The following is a 15607-nucleotide window of genomic DNA, read 5'->3' on the forward strand; positions in this document are numbered from 1 at the left end:
TGCTGTGTTCATCCAGCTCTACACCTTATGGTAGAAAATTTCACTAGGTTTGGTAGCATTTGTGGAGAGAAGTCAGAGTTTATGTTTCGGATCCAATGCCCCTTCTTCAGAACTGATGGTAGCTCTGTATGAATGAAAGGGTCCCTTTTAAATCTGTCCCTTTTCACCTTAAGCCTGTGCCCTCTAGTTTTGGACTCCCCTGTCCCGGGAAAAATGTTGGTCTTTATGCAGGAGATACGGTGGGGTAGTTTGGGGGAAGGAGTAAACAAATAGGTGGAGATTCAGCCCAAAGAGAGAAGAACTTAAACAGACAGGATAACTTAAACAGACAGCCTAGACAAACGAATAGCTGCTAATGTGGACTGTTAGTGGCTAACAATGGGTGGTGTGTAATAGTAAACCATGTGATAATAAGAGGTTGGAGTAAGAACAAGGGACAAGGTGCCTAAACCCCTAAGATTGTTGAACTTGATATTGAGTCCAGAAGACTGTAGAGTTCCCGAGCAGAAAATGAGGTGTTGTTCTTTCAGCCTGCGCTGAGCTTCGCTGGTGCACTGCAGCAAGCTCAAGACAGATGTTGGCCAGAGAGCAGGGTGGTGTGTTAAAGTGGCAGGCAACGGGAAGGCAGGGTCTTTTTATTTTGTTGCAGACAGTATATAGGTGTTCTGCAAAGTGGTCACCCAATCAATGCTTTGTTTCCCCAAGGGAGATGAGACCACATTGTGAGCAGCAAATACAGTAGACTAGATTATGTGAAGTGCAGGTGCAGGCTACTTGACCTGGAAGTTGTGTTTGGTCCCTTGGATACTGAGGAGGGAGGGAGTAAATGGGCAGATGTTACACCTTCTGCAGTTGCAGGGGAAGGTGCTTTGGGGCTGTAGGAGATGTTTCCGGAGGAAAGGGTCCTTGCAGGAGGCTGACAAGGGAGGGAATATGTGTCTGGAGGTGGCAGAATAGTGGCTAATGATCCTCTGGGTGCGGATGCTGGTTGGATGGTAGGTGAGAACAAGGGGGACCATATTGCTGTTGTGGGAGGGAAGAGAGGGGATGAAGGCTGAAGTGCAGGAGATCAGTTAGACCTGGCTGAGGGCCCTATCAACTACAGTGCTGAGGAATCCTCAGTTGAAGAAGAAGGTGGTCATTTCGTAGACCCCTTTGTTGAAGTTGGCATCATTAGAACAGATCAATGGAGGAACAGGGAGAATGGAACAGGAAGCAGGGTTTGAGGATATAGTCAAGATACCTGTGGAGTCACTTTGTTTCCATTTCTGGGGATAGTTTGGCCACAATATTCACTACAAACCAATGTCGAGGAAGGGAACAGAGGTGACAGAGATGGATCAAGTGAAGGTGAGAGCAGGGTAGAAATTTGAAGCGAAATTGATAAACGTTTTCAATTGCAGACGAGAGAGGGAAGCAGCAAAGATGATGTCATCGATATACCAGAGAAAGAGTTGTGGGTGGGGGCTGGAATAGGACTGGGGGCCGAAAAGGGATGGTCCACATACCCCACAAAGAGATAGGTGTAACTGGGGCTCATGCAGGTACTCATGGCCACCCTTTTGACCTAAAGAAAGTGAGAGGAGTTACAAGAAGTTGTTCGGAGTGAGGACGAGCTTGGCCAGGTGCAGGAGAGTGGTGGTAGATGGGGATGGTTCAGGAAGACATGGAGAGCCCTGAGACAGTCCTGAGGGGGGATGGACAGGTGAAGGCATTGCATGTCCATGGTAAAGAGGAGGTGGCTGGAGAATGCAACCTGGAAATTCTGAAACTGACATAAAGTGTCAGAGGAATCGCGGATGTAAGTAGTAAGTGACTGGAGAAGGGGAGAAAAAAATCAAGTTGAGGTAGGAGGAGATGAGTTCTGTGGGGCAGGTGCAGGCTGAAACAATAGGTCAGCCTGGGCAGTCCTGTTTGTGCCTTTTGGGAAGGAGATAGAAGCGAGCTGTCTGGGGTTGGGAGATTGATCTTGGAGGCAATGGAGGGGAGATCACCAGATGAAATGAGGTTAGTGACCATTTTGGACATGGTAGCCTGATGTTCCATGGTGGGGTCCTGGTCCAGGGGGTGATAGAAGGAGGTATCTGAGAGTTGGCCCTCAGCCTCTGCAATGTGGAGGTCAGTTTGCCAGACAACAACAGCACCACCCTTCTCAGCAGGCTTAGAAGAAAGACAGGGTTGGATCTGAGCATGGAGTGCAATCAGTTCATGGGGAGATAGGTTGGAATGGGTGAGGGTGCAGAGAAATTGAGGCGACCAATGTCACGTCGACAGTTCTCTCACATGTGGAGAGCAGGTAAATGGCCAGAGGGAGGGGTCCTGGTGGAGGCAGAGTGTTGGAGGTAGGTGAAGGGATCTGTGGGACAGGGAGAGCTGTCTTACCCAAAGAAATGGGCTTGGGAGGTGAAGGTGACAGAGGAAAAGTTCAATGTCATATCGTGCCTGAAATTCATTAAGGTGGGGACGCAGAGGGGATAAAACTGAGACTTTTGCTGGGGACAGAACGTTCAGCATCAGAGAGCAGAATGTCAGACAGGATGGTAAATACTGAAAGTGAAGTTGCAGGTAGGTAGGATAGTGAAGAAGGTGTTTGTTATCCTTGCCTTTATTTGGCAGTGCGTTGAGTGTAGGAGTTGGGAGGTCATTATGGCTGTACAGGACATTGGTTAGGCCACTTTTGGAGTATTGCATGCAATTCTGGTCTCCCTGCTATAGGAAGAATGTTGTGAAACTTGAAAAGGTTCAGAAAAGATTGACAAGGATATTACAAAAACAAAGTTGCTGGAAAAGCTCAGCAGGTCTGGCAGCATTTGTGAAGGAGAAAACAGAGTTAACGTTTCGGGTCTGGTGACCCTTGTTTTCTCCTTCATGGATGATGCCAGACCTGCTGAGCTTTTCCAGCGACTTTGCATTTGTTCCTGATTTACAGCATCCACAATTCTTTTGGTTTTTATTTGACAAGGATGTTGCCAGGATTGGAGGGTTTGAGCTATAGGGAGAGGCTGAAGAGACTGGGGCTATTTTCCCTGGAGCATCAGAGGCTGAGGGGTGAGCTTATACAGGTTTATAAAATCATGAGGGGATGATAGGATAAATAGGCAAGGTCTTTTCCCCAGGGTAGGGGAGTGCAAAACTAGAGAGCATAGGTTTAAGGTGAGAGGGCAGAAGTTTAAGGTGAGGGGGAAAAATAAAAAAGGGACCTAAGGGGCAACTTTTTCACATAGAGGGTGGTGTGTGTATGAAATGAGCTGCCAGACGAAGTGGTGGAGGCTGGTACGATTAGAACATTTAAAAGGCACCTGGATGGGTATATGAATAAGAAGGGTTTAGAGGGCTATCGGCCAAATGCTGGCAAATGGGACTAGATGTATATAGGATATTTGGTCGGCATGGATGAGTTGGACCGCAGGATCTGTTTCCGTACTGTATATTTCTATGCCTGAATGACAGGAGCTGGGGTTGGGAAAGGGATTGAAGTCAGAAGGGGAGGGGAGGAAGGTTCTGGAGGGGCATGGGTATCTCTGAATTATTGCATCTTGTACTCCTTGATGCCTGAAGGAAAAGAAAAAGTTTCTTGTCAGCATGTCAAATGAGCCAGAGGATGAAGTGGAACTGGGGAGCAATGCAGCTCTGAGCTAGCGTGATGCAGTGCTGTTGGAGAGAGAGGTCGAGAGTGTGCATATGATGATGCATGACACTGAGTGTGGATCTCAGGATGTGGTGAGAAAAGCTGGCTGTGGAATGTTGAACATCACAGAGGTACCTGTGATCCTGGGTGGATTTAAAGCACAAAGGATGAAACTTGAGTTTGAATCCACATGGGGTGAGTCTGAGCCAGAGGCAGTCACTGAGGAATGTGATATGGCTGTGGAAACAAGTTTTAGCAAATACCTGGTCAAACACTAGGAGCGACAACGAAATTAATGATGCTGAACAAGAAAAAAGATTGGAACGGCAATCCTGTTGGAGAGAGGAGCAGAACTTCTCTAAGGTGGGCGTGCCAAGAAGAGATGTGGCAGTGAGTTAAACACTAAATAAAAGACTGAAATAACTGCAGATGTTGGAAATCAAACAGAAATTGCTGGAAAATCCCAGCAGGTCTGGCAGCATCTGTGGAGAGAAATCAGAATTAACGAAAATTGTTGAGCTCCGTTGTAGTTATTGTCACTTCACTGACCTCAACAAACGGGTTTGGAAAACTAATTTTACCGTTTTTTCTTAATTTCTAATTAATTTCTTAATTTCTGATCTAATTGTAACATCAACTCCACATCCCCACCTACCCTGGTAACCTTTTGCTTAACAAAAATCTATCTATTTGTACCTTTAAAAATATTCAAAGACTCTGCTTCCACCACCTTTTCAGGAGACTCAACCCTCTGAGAAAAAATATTCTCATCTCTGCATTAAATGGACAGCTAACTCTTATTTTAAAAAATGTGTTTATTTTGTTGTTTATGGGACCTTATGGTATGCATAATTACTACAAAATCTCTGCATTTGCATAGCACCTTTTTAACATAGTACAATGTCTCCAGGCCTCTGTAACAATAGTGAGTGCCCTTCAAACCTGTACACTTGAAAAAATGCAAAGGTCTAATACAAGGATAGTAGGAACTGCCGATGCTGGAGAATCTGAGATAACACAGGGTAGAGCTGGATGAACACAGCAGGCCAAGCAGCATCAGAGGAGCAGGAAAGTTGACGTTTCGAGTCAAGACCCTTCTTCAGAAATTTTTCTGAAGGGTCTCGACCTGAAACGTCAGCTTTCCTCCTCCTCTGATGCTGCTTGGCCTGCTGTGTTCATCCAGCTCTACCCTGTGTTATCTGAAGGTCTAATACAAGTTTGTTTTTCCTCTTTTGTTTTCCCCCACATCAAAACAATTGTAAGACCCAGCACTTATTTGTCTAAAAGAAAAATATTGCAGATGCAAGTGCTGAAAAATCTGAGTGGGTCAGCAGCATCTGTGGTTAGAAAAACTGAGTGAAATTACTGTTCTTCAGAATTCTATTTGACTTCGGTTTTTCCATGTGTCAAGCACTTCTGGTCGAGAGGAATCTTGAATTTAACCATTATCTAAATTTTGTTGTTTGTAAGGAGCATTTTTCATGTTCATGTCAATAAGTTGCCTATAAATACTTTCAAGTACTTTGATTTATCAAATTCTAAACTTTTTAACTGATAGGGTAGTCTAACTATGGGGTGTGTGCGCATGCGAACACTGAATGTTCTTTTGATTTTCAATTCTACATTTGTCTTTGCTTCTTTTCCTTTAGTCGGATATGCTGTGCTTTCAATTAATGGATTTGATGTAAATGGAAGATACATGGCCGATAACAGGGATGTGCTGGAATATCTGAATACCTCTTTCAATTACCCTTTGGCCGTTCGCTTCGGACGTCCTCGTCTGACGTCGAATGAGAAATTAATGTTGGCCTCCATGTTTCATTCGTAAGTATTTTTTTTGTTACAGAGATAAAAGTTAAGATAGAAATGCAGTATGGTTTACATGGGCTACGAACTGTGATGAGTAGGATAGATATCGAGCATCCGGACCTGATTAACGATAATAGCTCAGATTTAATTCCCATATTGGCTGAGGTAGACTTGGGACATGTTTCCTCACCCTGACCCTGAGAGTGGAAAGCAATTGCAAAGCCTCGCTGACTGAAACTGTCAATGGAACATTTCAAAGTGACGCATTGGCGGACAATGAGATCAGGTTCTTTGGACCAGCATGTGTAAATCAATGAACCTTCGGGTGTATTTTCTTGTTACTCCACTGGTTAATGTAATACTTTTTTTGTTGAACTTTTTCCCCCCAGCTAAACCTAGCCTCTTGGTTCAAAGAATTGTGGATTTTCCAAACTGTGAATTCACCTCGTGTAATCCTGAGTATCTGTGTTATAAGTTGTAAGGCAACGTGCCATTGTCCATCTCAAATTGCTCTTGGAAAAAGAAATAAATGGTGGCTTAGCCTGGGATGTCCATGTGCCATAAACAGGATTTTGAAAAATAGGCTTGAATGACCTTTTGATATTTGCCTTCTAGAATACATACATTCCTGGTTTTCTGTTAAAACCTTTATGTCCATATCAACATTTTAAGTCCTCTGCTCAGTCTTTTCTGAAACCCAAACCTTCTAAAAGTGCAGCATGTCGTCAGTTCGGCACTCAAATGCCACTCTAGATTCGACATAAAGGCTCTGTTATAGAATCTCAAATCTTCAACCATCTGAGCAGACAGAGGGTGAAACATTGTTCAGCTTTGTGAGTGATAGGATTTACAGTTTACTAGTGGCTCTTGTTTTCACTATCAGCTGTGTCATTTGAGAAGCCGAGGCACTTCCCTAGACAGCCAATCACCATGTTGTTCGTGTGTGCCATGTGGCAGCTTTGGTGGAGAGAACAATTTTCTAGCATTTCCTTAGCCCCAAGGAAGATGTAATGAGATGTCTTTATTGACCTGCATAAATTGAGTGATGTCAGCTGGAAATGATGCTGCCTGATGTCAACTTCTCTCTTTAAGAATCAGAGTGCACCACTAACGGTGGGGGGCTGAGAATTAATTGAATGCTTTGTGAACCATGTGCTGGTAATTAAATTTTGCTACAATTTTAGACCTATTGTGACCCATGAGAAAGACCAATGCCTGTACAGGCAGGGAAGTAACATAATCTAATCTTTCCTTTGATCTCGATAAAGCTTTTATCTGTAAAAGGCCTATCACTGACCTGTTATACTATTCCTCAGTTTTCAGAACACAGACACTTATTATGCTGGAAACACATGCGCTATTTTTCTGTGTTCAGAATTGGAGTGGGGGTGGGAGCATCAATTTGAAATCCACTGTGCTCAATTTTTGACCTGAGCCAATTTGAGGGTGAAAGCTCCTCTGTGACCCAGTGAAAGGAAAGACAACTCTGCATGTTCCCTGGCACATTCTGGTGACTGACTGCAGGAGGCTTTATGTGTGATCATGCTGTGGTCTCGCCCTTTCAACTGTGCAGACTTCAGGTCAGGCAGATGCTAACATTCACATGGCGGTCTGGTTGAGAACCATGCAACCTATCAGGGTTAGAAGTGAAAAAGAAAAATTGCAAATGTTAAAACTCTCTGAAATAAAGGCCAAAAGTAATGAAAACACACAGCATACATATCAGGACCTGAACAAAAATGTGGTTAATGTTTCAGCTAGGGAAATTTCATTGGAATCAACATCACACCTGAAACATTGACTTCCCCGTTCAGTACAAGACTGACCTGTGAGCTTCCAGCATTTTATCTTAAATTCAAAACTTAGCAATTTCTGTGGATGTTTTGCTTAACCCCAGAAATTCCTGACTGATATTACATTACAACTCTATGACTTTGTGGGGTGTTACAGCACGGAAACAGACCCTTCAGTGCAACTTGTCCATGCCGATCGGATATCCTAAATTAATCTAGTCCCATTTGCCAGCATTTGGCCCATATCCCTGTAACTCTTCCTATTCATATACCCATCCAGATGCCTTTTAAATGTTGTAATTGTACCAGCCTCCACAACTTCCTCTGGCAGCTCATTCCATGCATGTACCACCCTCTGTGTGAAAAAGTTGTCCCTTAGGTCCTTTTTAAATCTTTCCCCTCTCACCTTAAACCAATGCCTCTAATTTTGGAGTACCCCACCCTGGGAAAAAGACCTTTGCTATTCACCCTGTCCATGCCCCTCATGATTTTATAAACTGCTATAAAGTCACCCGTCAGCCTCCGACATTCCAGGGAGAACAGCCCCAGCCTATTCCGCCTCTCCCTATAGCTTAAACCCTCCAATCCTGGCAACTTCCTTGTAAATCTTTTCTGAACCCTTCCAAGTTTCACAACATCTTTCCTATAGCAGGGAGACCAGAAATGAACGCAGTATTCCAAAATGTTAAAATATTCTTAGTCTGTTTGCTGTTAAGGAATATTTAGAAGCTGCTGGGGTAAGGAGAATGTTGACTTCATCTAGTCATGAGGCTGTGTGAGGGAGAGAGGGAAACTGTAAGATAATGTGGCATTGCATCACTTCTTAGGGTGTATATCGTGTCTCCTTAGGTTATGTCTGTAACATCCTATCATAATGGGGCCAATTTGAATGTAAAGCATGGAGCAGACTATATGACGCAATCTATTAGTGCTTCATCATAATTTAAACTTCAGGAAAAATCACGTTCTGTACAAAATGTGTTTGGAATTGAGATCCCAACGTGATTGTACTAGTACATAAAGTTAATGACCTCTATCTTTACATTTTGAGGCTTTTTTTAAAGGGATATTGTACTGTCCGCATGTCCGAACCTACATACTTCTGTTTCTATCTTTCAGGCTGTTTGCAATTGGCTCCCAGTTATCACCAGAGCCTGGAAGTTCTGGGATTGAAGTGCTGGAAACAGACACCTTCAAACTCCATTGTTTCCAAACGCTGACAGGTGAGCAGGACAGCCGGACATTCCCTGTTTCTGAAGCTTCAAACTATTTCAGCTCTAACCCATTTCTCTCTTGCAGAAAGAATAATGCAGTTTTGTTTTTTAGGGAAGGATTTTACTCTCCTTTCTTGATGTGATAGAGGTGTTCATACGAATCAGAAAACAGGCACTCTGCCCCTCAAGCCTGTTCTGTCACTTGATAAATCATAACTTATCTGATTACTCTACATTTCTACTTACCTCAGTCTTTAATCCCCTTGCTTAGAATCTATCCACCTCTACATTAAAAATATTCAAAGACCCTACTTCTACAGTCTTTTGAGGAAGAGGGTTCCTTCTGTCAGACAAAAAAATGTCTTTTCTCTTTCATAAATGAGTGACCCCGTACTTTTAAACAGTGATTGCTAGTTCTAGGTTATAGTACAGGTAAATATGGGGCCAAATAGCCGCCTGTGTGGCATTATTCTATCCAGTGGAAGGTGAGGCAGTTTGATACAGTTGAGAATCAATACCTGTAATGTTTCCCATTTCCATTCTGAGTGGATTTTCAATCAAATACTTAAGTAGCTCTTATAACCTGTCCTGGAGGTTTATTGCTAATGGGCTGAACTTACAAGTGAGTTATTCTGGCTGTAAATATTCTGTTCAAGTATTCTTTTCTTCTTTACTCTTAAAGGAATTAAGTTCATTGTGCTGGCAGACCCTCGACAAGCTGGAATCGATTCCCTCCTACGGAAGATTTATGAAATTTATTCAGACTTTGCTCTTAAAAATCCATTCTACTCTCTTGAGATGCCAATCAGGTAGGGCTGAAAGACTTGGTGTGAACAGAAAATTTAAGTTTGCAGATTTTATATATAGTAGGAGACAACAGCTCGCCACTAATCTGTCTGATGAAATGTGGGCTATAGATTCAGACCAACACCTTGCCCTGTTTTGTCAACTTGCTGTTTCAATTATAAATTAGGCTTCACCTTAAGCCACCTCTGGGATAGATTTTACACAAGATTGAAATCAGAAGTAACAGAATGTCAGCAATAGTTGGATTCATTGCTTTTGCTTGCCGCATTGCTCCTTTAACTTACCATCTGTTTTCTCTTGTTCCCTCCTAGTGACAGTAGGGGTTATTTTCTGCCTTTTAGTTTTGCCCACAGTTAACACTGTCTCTTTGAGAAAATAAAACCTGCTGCTTTGAAGCAATGCCAAATGGATACCAGGTGCTATGATGTAGATGCAAAGTCTGATGAAGAGTTTGTTGTACTAAGAAGCTGTGGCCCACTTTTGTATGAGATGGAGAGAGAGAACTAGGGAGGGTCCTGCTTTGGGGACATAGGTTAGAGAAGTGTGTATTTGACATTGAATATAAAAGGTTGGCACATCCTGTTCACTGAGAATTTGCACGAGAATATGAGGCTGCGTTGTCACTGGGGTTTGCACTGTGGGTGTTTTTGTTTGGGGCATCATGCATTTTGGGGCAGTGGGACCACATCTTGTTCTGCCAAGCTGGATAACAGCCTGTTCCCTCAGGTGTGTGGCCTGAGACCTGAATGAGGATAAACGGACAATTAGAAAATAAGTTCTCCTTTTTAAAGGAAACAGCACTATGCAGATGAAATATAATTCAAAACTGTACTGCTGCTTCAATGTATTGCAAAACTCAGCCATTTGGCTCCATCAGAACAGCATTTTTGCTCATATTTTGGTATTTATATGGTGCAAGATCACAAGCATCAATTGGGAATTACCACCCTGCTGATTTAACCAGGTTTAAAGTAGGTTTTTGGTGTGTCTCTCATCTCCTTTCCCTCCTCCCCAAGACAGAGTTTCCCTGAAAGCCTCTTATTCCTAGAATTTAACCCTAGACTCACCACCACAGCCCTGAGCCCTGGTCCTCGGACCACTCATTGCCCCTCAATCACAGTCCTGTTCTCTCCCTGATAGACAGGCTCACCAGTCAGCCTGCAGCACATAGCAGAGAGAAAGAACCTCTGATGTACAAGGAGGTGCAGCTCCTTGTAAAATCTGCCACTTCAAACTTACCTGTATTTGAAACTCTGGCTTCAAATAAAACTGGAAAAAACTATCAAAAGAAAGGAAAGATAGTGGGAACTGCCGATGCTGGAGAATCTGAGATAACAAGTTGTAGAGCTGGATGAACACAGCAAGCCGAGCAGGAAAGCTGACGTTTTGGGTCCAGACCCTTCGAAGGGTCTAGACCTGAAACGTCAGCTTTCCTGCTCCTCTGATGCTGCTTGGCCTGCTGTGTTCATCCAGCTCTATACCTTGTTATGTCAAAAGAAAGCAAACTTCCACATTACATCATTTTGTTCCCCCCCCACCAGTCTGTGATCCTTCTCATGTAATGTTATGTAATTAATGATGATGGGAAACCTATGAATGAGCTGTAAATTCATCCACCAGTAAAACAGACCCTGGGGGCTATATAAAATGCTGTGTTGTGTGTGATCTGCAGCTGGAAGTTGGACCTCCCTCATGTAGGTAATGGATTTGCTCCCTATAATTAGTCCCTGTCACGAGAAATTCTCAACCTTGAGGAATATTCATAAAACTTTGCCACAGTTAGTGATGGAACTTCACAGCATCCAGTTTTTGCTGACCTTTTTATAGAAGGCACTTGCAGATCTGAAATAGTGGAGGATCAGCCAGGGGTGTTCGCATGTGGCAGAAATGTAGGTTATTGATTAAAACAGCATGGTCAAATTCGAAGTAAATCCTGTCATCTCAATCACAATTTATTTTAGACTTAAACTGTGCCTTTTATCTGCAGGTGCGATCTCTTTGAACAGAATTTGAAAGTAGCTTTGGAGATAGCAGAAAAGGCTGGAACCTTTGGAGCAGGATCTTGATCTCATTGGGAGGGAGGCTGTCTAACCTTCCGAGTGGTTGATATGTATATATTTTGTTAATGTTCAAAGTTTTTGCAAATATGGAAACTTATTGACCAGAGACCTACCTGTAAGGAAAGTGTAATATGGATATGGACCTGGGATGTGTATATATGCGAATAAACTTCGTGTTACCAACACGTTTTTGTTGCTTTTATTTCTTTCTCTTCCTTCCCCAATCCCTGCTTTTGTTCTTTGTATCTCCTGAAGGTATTGCTTTCAGGAGTTGGTGTCCTGTCACCACAAAAATCATCTCACTTTGCCAAATTGGCCATTGTTTGTGCTGATTGATTGGCAGATGTCAGCAAGTCGGCTGATCATGTGCAGAGGACAATCACAGCCGAACCGGCTTTGTTTTCAGATTTAGCTCTTGAATTTCAACTGTCTCATGTGCAACTTTCAGCCTCTTAAAGACCTCAACCTTTGCAGCCAACATGTAATGCTCTAAAATAGAAAATACCTTCTCATTGTCCTGTGGATGCCCCCAAAGGCAAATTGTCTCAGGATATGACAGTAGGCTGTCATTACTGTTACTGTTGTGAGAAATGTGGTACTTGATAAACTGGGTGGAGAAGAGAGCTAACGAGGAAAAATTGAGTGAGGCTGAAAGTACAAGAGAACTCTAATCAGAGGAAGACAAGTGGAGATGTTTGGATATGTTATCTATGCAAAGGTTTGGAGTCTGATCGCTACAGAGGAGCAAGAGGCTACTATGGAAGGAAGCAGCTGGATGGTTTTTAAAGATTGGCCTAACCAGAATTCAAATAACATGATTATTCATTATTGCAATAAGCAGAAAGTTTTCAAAGACCATGTTTCCAACACCCCTTGACGTGGCAGTTAGACAAAGCGATTTCAAAAGCAGATTTTACTGTTGGTTTGGCGAAGTGGATTTCATGGAGGAGACCGAAATAAGATGTTGATTGGATTTACGTTTTAATTACTTTAGTAATATTAAGTACTACAGCAAACTAATATTTAATGAAGTGTTTATGCTTACATATCTGTTTCTAACTAGAGGCCATTTTATTTCAAGTTTTCCTCACGTAGATAATTCAACATTTCCCTCTTAACCTTGATGACTTTCTGCCATCCTTGGTTTTGTGTTTCTTTTTCTCAGGTTTGTATGAAGTTTCAACTTCCCCTAATCACAGAATATACATGATTTAAAAAAAAAACTAAACTAACAATACCATGCAGTCAAAATAAAGTTCCAGTTTATGGAAGTGACTCCTCACTGCAATTAGTCCTACTCATGTAACTGTTAGTGGTGTGCGAGCCTTTAAGTCAACCCAGGTTATGACAATGTCCCTACTTAGGTATCCGCCATGCCTCAGTGGTAGCTCCTTGTCTCTAGGTCAGAAAATGATGGGTTGAAATCACAATGCCTCCAGTCACAGAATCTAGGCTAAAACTCTTGTGTTGGTGCCCAGGGAGAGCTGCAGTGTTTCAGATGAGATGCTGAACTCTTACAACCTTTCCCTCCACAAGAATAGCTAACATAGGATGCACAAAGGGTCAAATCCTTTGGGATTTTCCTGTGTCCAGTTTAATTTATTCCGGAGATTTCAATTTAGATTTTATTGTCACGTGTACACAAGTACAGGAGTACGGTGAAAAGTGTTTGATGTTGCCACACAAGGCATCACCTTAGGTACAAGTACCATGATGTTAGGCAGGGTTCTGGTTACTACCCTCCGTATGAAAATATTCCCCTCAAATCCCCTTTAAACCCACCTTTTAAACTGTGCCCCCCGCCCCCCATAAGGGGAAAGATTTCTCCCCATTTACTCGGCTGGTAATCCAGATTCCCAGTAATTCCACCACAGCTACTGGAGAAATATAAATTAAATTGATAGACCTCAAATATAAAGCTCATCTCCGTCAAGGTGACATTGATCTACCAATACTATGAAAACCCTTCCGGTTCACTGGTTTCCTTCCTTGAAGGAATGATTTGCTTCCTTCCCACCTACCTGGTCTGACTGCAGATGCACAGCAATGTGGCTGACTTGTAACTGCCCTCTGAAATGGATGAGCAAACCAAGCATTCACAGACAATTAGGAATGGGCAAAAACTGCTGGCCATCTGATGACGTCCATATCCAGTGAACAAATAAAGACTTTTTATTTTGTTATATGTTTTCCTTCCTCTTTGTCACAATTTACAAAGTTGCCATTAGGAGACCATTACACACATTAATTCCAAAGTTTCACAACACACATTGCTGAGCAAAGGTTCTGACCATGTTTTGCTTGTACCTTGACTCAAGCTCACTTTCATTTTGAGAGAGAAATCACGGCGTTTACAATGCAATTGTTTAAGACCGGTTTAGAGTCCCCACTTTGGGCAGAGAATCAAACCTCTTGCACCTTACAGCTGTAAAAATGGGTGACCATGCAGCCAAAGCAACTAAAATGGTGTCTTTATCAAATATGTCAGTCATTGCGATACAGAAATCAGTAGTTCAAATCTTTAAATGCTGCCATCGCCCATATAACCCTAGTTTGAATCCCATTGCGGTGTTAGACATCAGGGAGCACACATATCTCTCGTGTATATTTCCATGGCACAAATGGTAGTAATTTGTCATATGTAACAAAAAATAATTTATTTATTATTTTCTGATATGGAGCATCACTGACAATTTGTTGCCCACGGGTCTGATTGTCCTTGAGAATGTGGTGGTGAGCCAGTCAGTCTCTTCAACCCTTGTAATTCATCTGGTGAATGGCATCTATGCATAGCATTCTCAAGCACATGTGCCCCATGCCACTCTTGAACGACAGCAAAATAAACAGAGACACAGCATAAGTTGCAACTTTCACGTTTAAAATTATAGCATAAATGTTGATGAAATTCAGGAAATATTTATTCTATTTAGCGGTTCTTGCAAATGAAGTAACTAGATACTTAAGGGAAACAGAGGCGGGAGGGACAGAACAGATGCAAGAACCTCTGAAAATGTAGCTTCAGATTTTGAGTAGCAGTCGGCTCTGTTATAATACGAGAATTGCGTTCCTGCACAACATCATGTTGTAGAAAATCACACTGCAGAAATAACGGGGCCTATGGGAAAAGCAGTGTTGGGGCAGACCGTCAAAAAGTGTCATTCAAAATTGCTCAAAAAGCACTCAAAAGTCTAACACAAAGGATAGCATAGTTTGAATAAATGTTTAATTCATATCTAATAATGAAATAAGCGTAAATATAACACCTTAACCTTGAAAAAATGTCAAGATGACTTGTTAGGGGAGGAGGTTTTGAGGCTGCTGTGTTGTTAATGCAGGGCCTGAGGGTCATCACCATCATCATCATCATCACCTTAAGGTACAGTTGTGGTTGCAGGGTTAGGGTGAAAAATCGTTAATCTAGAAGTGGATGGCTGTGGTTCATTGTCTTCTGTTTCCTGGGGATTGGCTTAAAAAAGACATCCAGGTTTTGCTGCTTTGCCCTTTTTTTTTCATGAAGAAGCTGTTCATAGGGTGCCAAATAAGATCTTATCCCACGAACTGCTACCCTGCTCCATTCTACATTGTAATCTTTGTCCTCTAAGAGCTGCGACTGCTTCTCAATTTCCCTCAGGATAGAGGACAAAACAGAAGTGAAAAGCTCTCGTGGTGCTGCATCCTGGACTTCATCTTCTTCATCTCCAGCTTCCACTACCCCCTCAGTGACAAGTTGTTGTAGACCAGCTGTAGAGAGGTCTTCACGGTGGGACTCAAGCAGCTCTTCAACATCCTCACTTTCCACTTCTTCAAATCATGTTATAGCCAACACAAGTTCGTGTTTTAGAAACAGCGTTCCCCTATTCATCAGCCACATAACAGCCTATTCGCATTTCCAGAACACGCATTACTGCAGAACTGACTTGTACAGATGCTTTCTTTGAATTGAGCTGAGACTGCTCAGTCCCTGCAGTATCTCATGATTCTGTTTCAGATATCTACTCACAGCTCTTATAGTTTCAGATTTTGAAAGCTACACTCACAATGAATTCAAACTCATTTTGTACTAATAAGAGAGAGCAAAAGTAGGATGAGAGATAGAGATAACAAGGTGTAGAGCTGGATGAACACAGCAGGCCAAGCAGCATCAGAGTTACGGGAAAGCTGATGTTTCGGGCCTAGACCCTTCTTCGGTTCGAAGAAGGGTCTAGGCCTGAAACGTCAGCTTTCCTGCACCTCTGATGCTGCTTGGCCAGCTGTGTTCATCCAGCTCTACACCTTGTTATCTCAGATTCTCCAGCA

The 15607-nt window shown here is 42.5% G+C and overlaps 1 protein-coding gene across 1 annotated transcript in view; it reads left to right on the forward strand.

The window, feature by feature from the left end:
* Positions 1–11496, forward strand: part of trappc4 (trafficking protein particle complex subunit 4) — a 14154-nt gene extending 2658 nt beyond the window's left edge. The window contains exons 2-5 of the mRNA XM_020517391.2: positions 5278–5452; positions 8350–8453; positions 9127–9253; positions 11239–11496. Of these exons, the coding sequence (XP_020372980.1) occupies positions 5278–5452; positions 8350–8453; positions 9127–9253; positions 11239–11317 (485 nt within the window). The 3' untranslated portion in view covers positions 11318–11496. The remainder of the gene's footprint in view (positions 1–5277; positions 5453–8349; positions 8454–9126; positions 9254–11238) is intronic.
* The last annotated feature ends 4111 nt before the right edge of the window (positions 11497–15607 follow it).

The sequence above is a fragment of the Rhincodon typus genome, chromosome 32 (assembly GCF_021869965.1).
Source record: "Rhincodon typus isolate 14 chromosome 32, sRhiTyp1.1, whole genome shotgun sequence".
In the NCBI taxonomy this organism is placed as follows: domain Eukaryota; kingdom Metazoa; phylum Chordata; class Chondrichthyes; order Orectolobiformes; family Rhincodontidae; genus Rhincodon; species Rhincodon typus.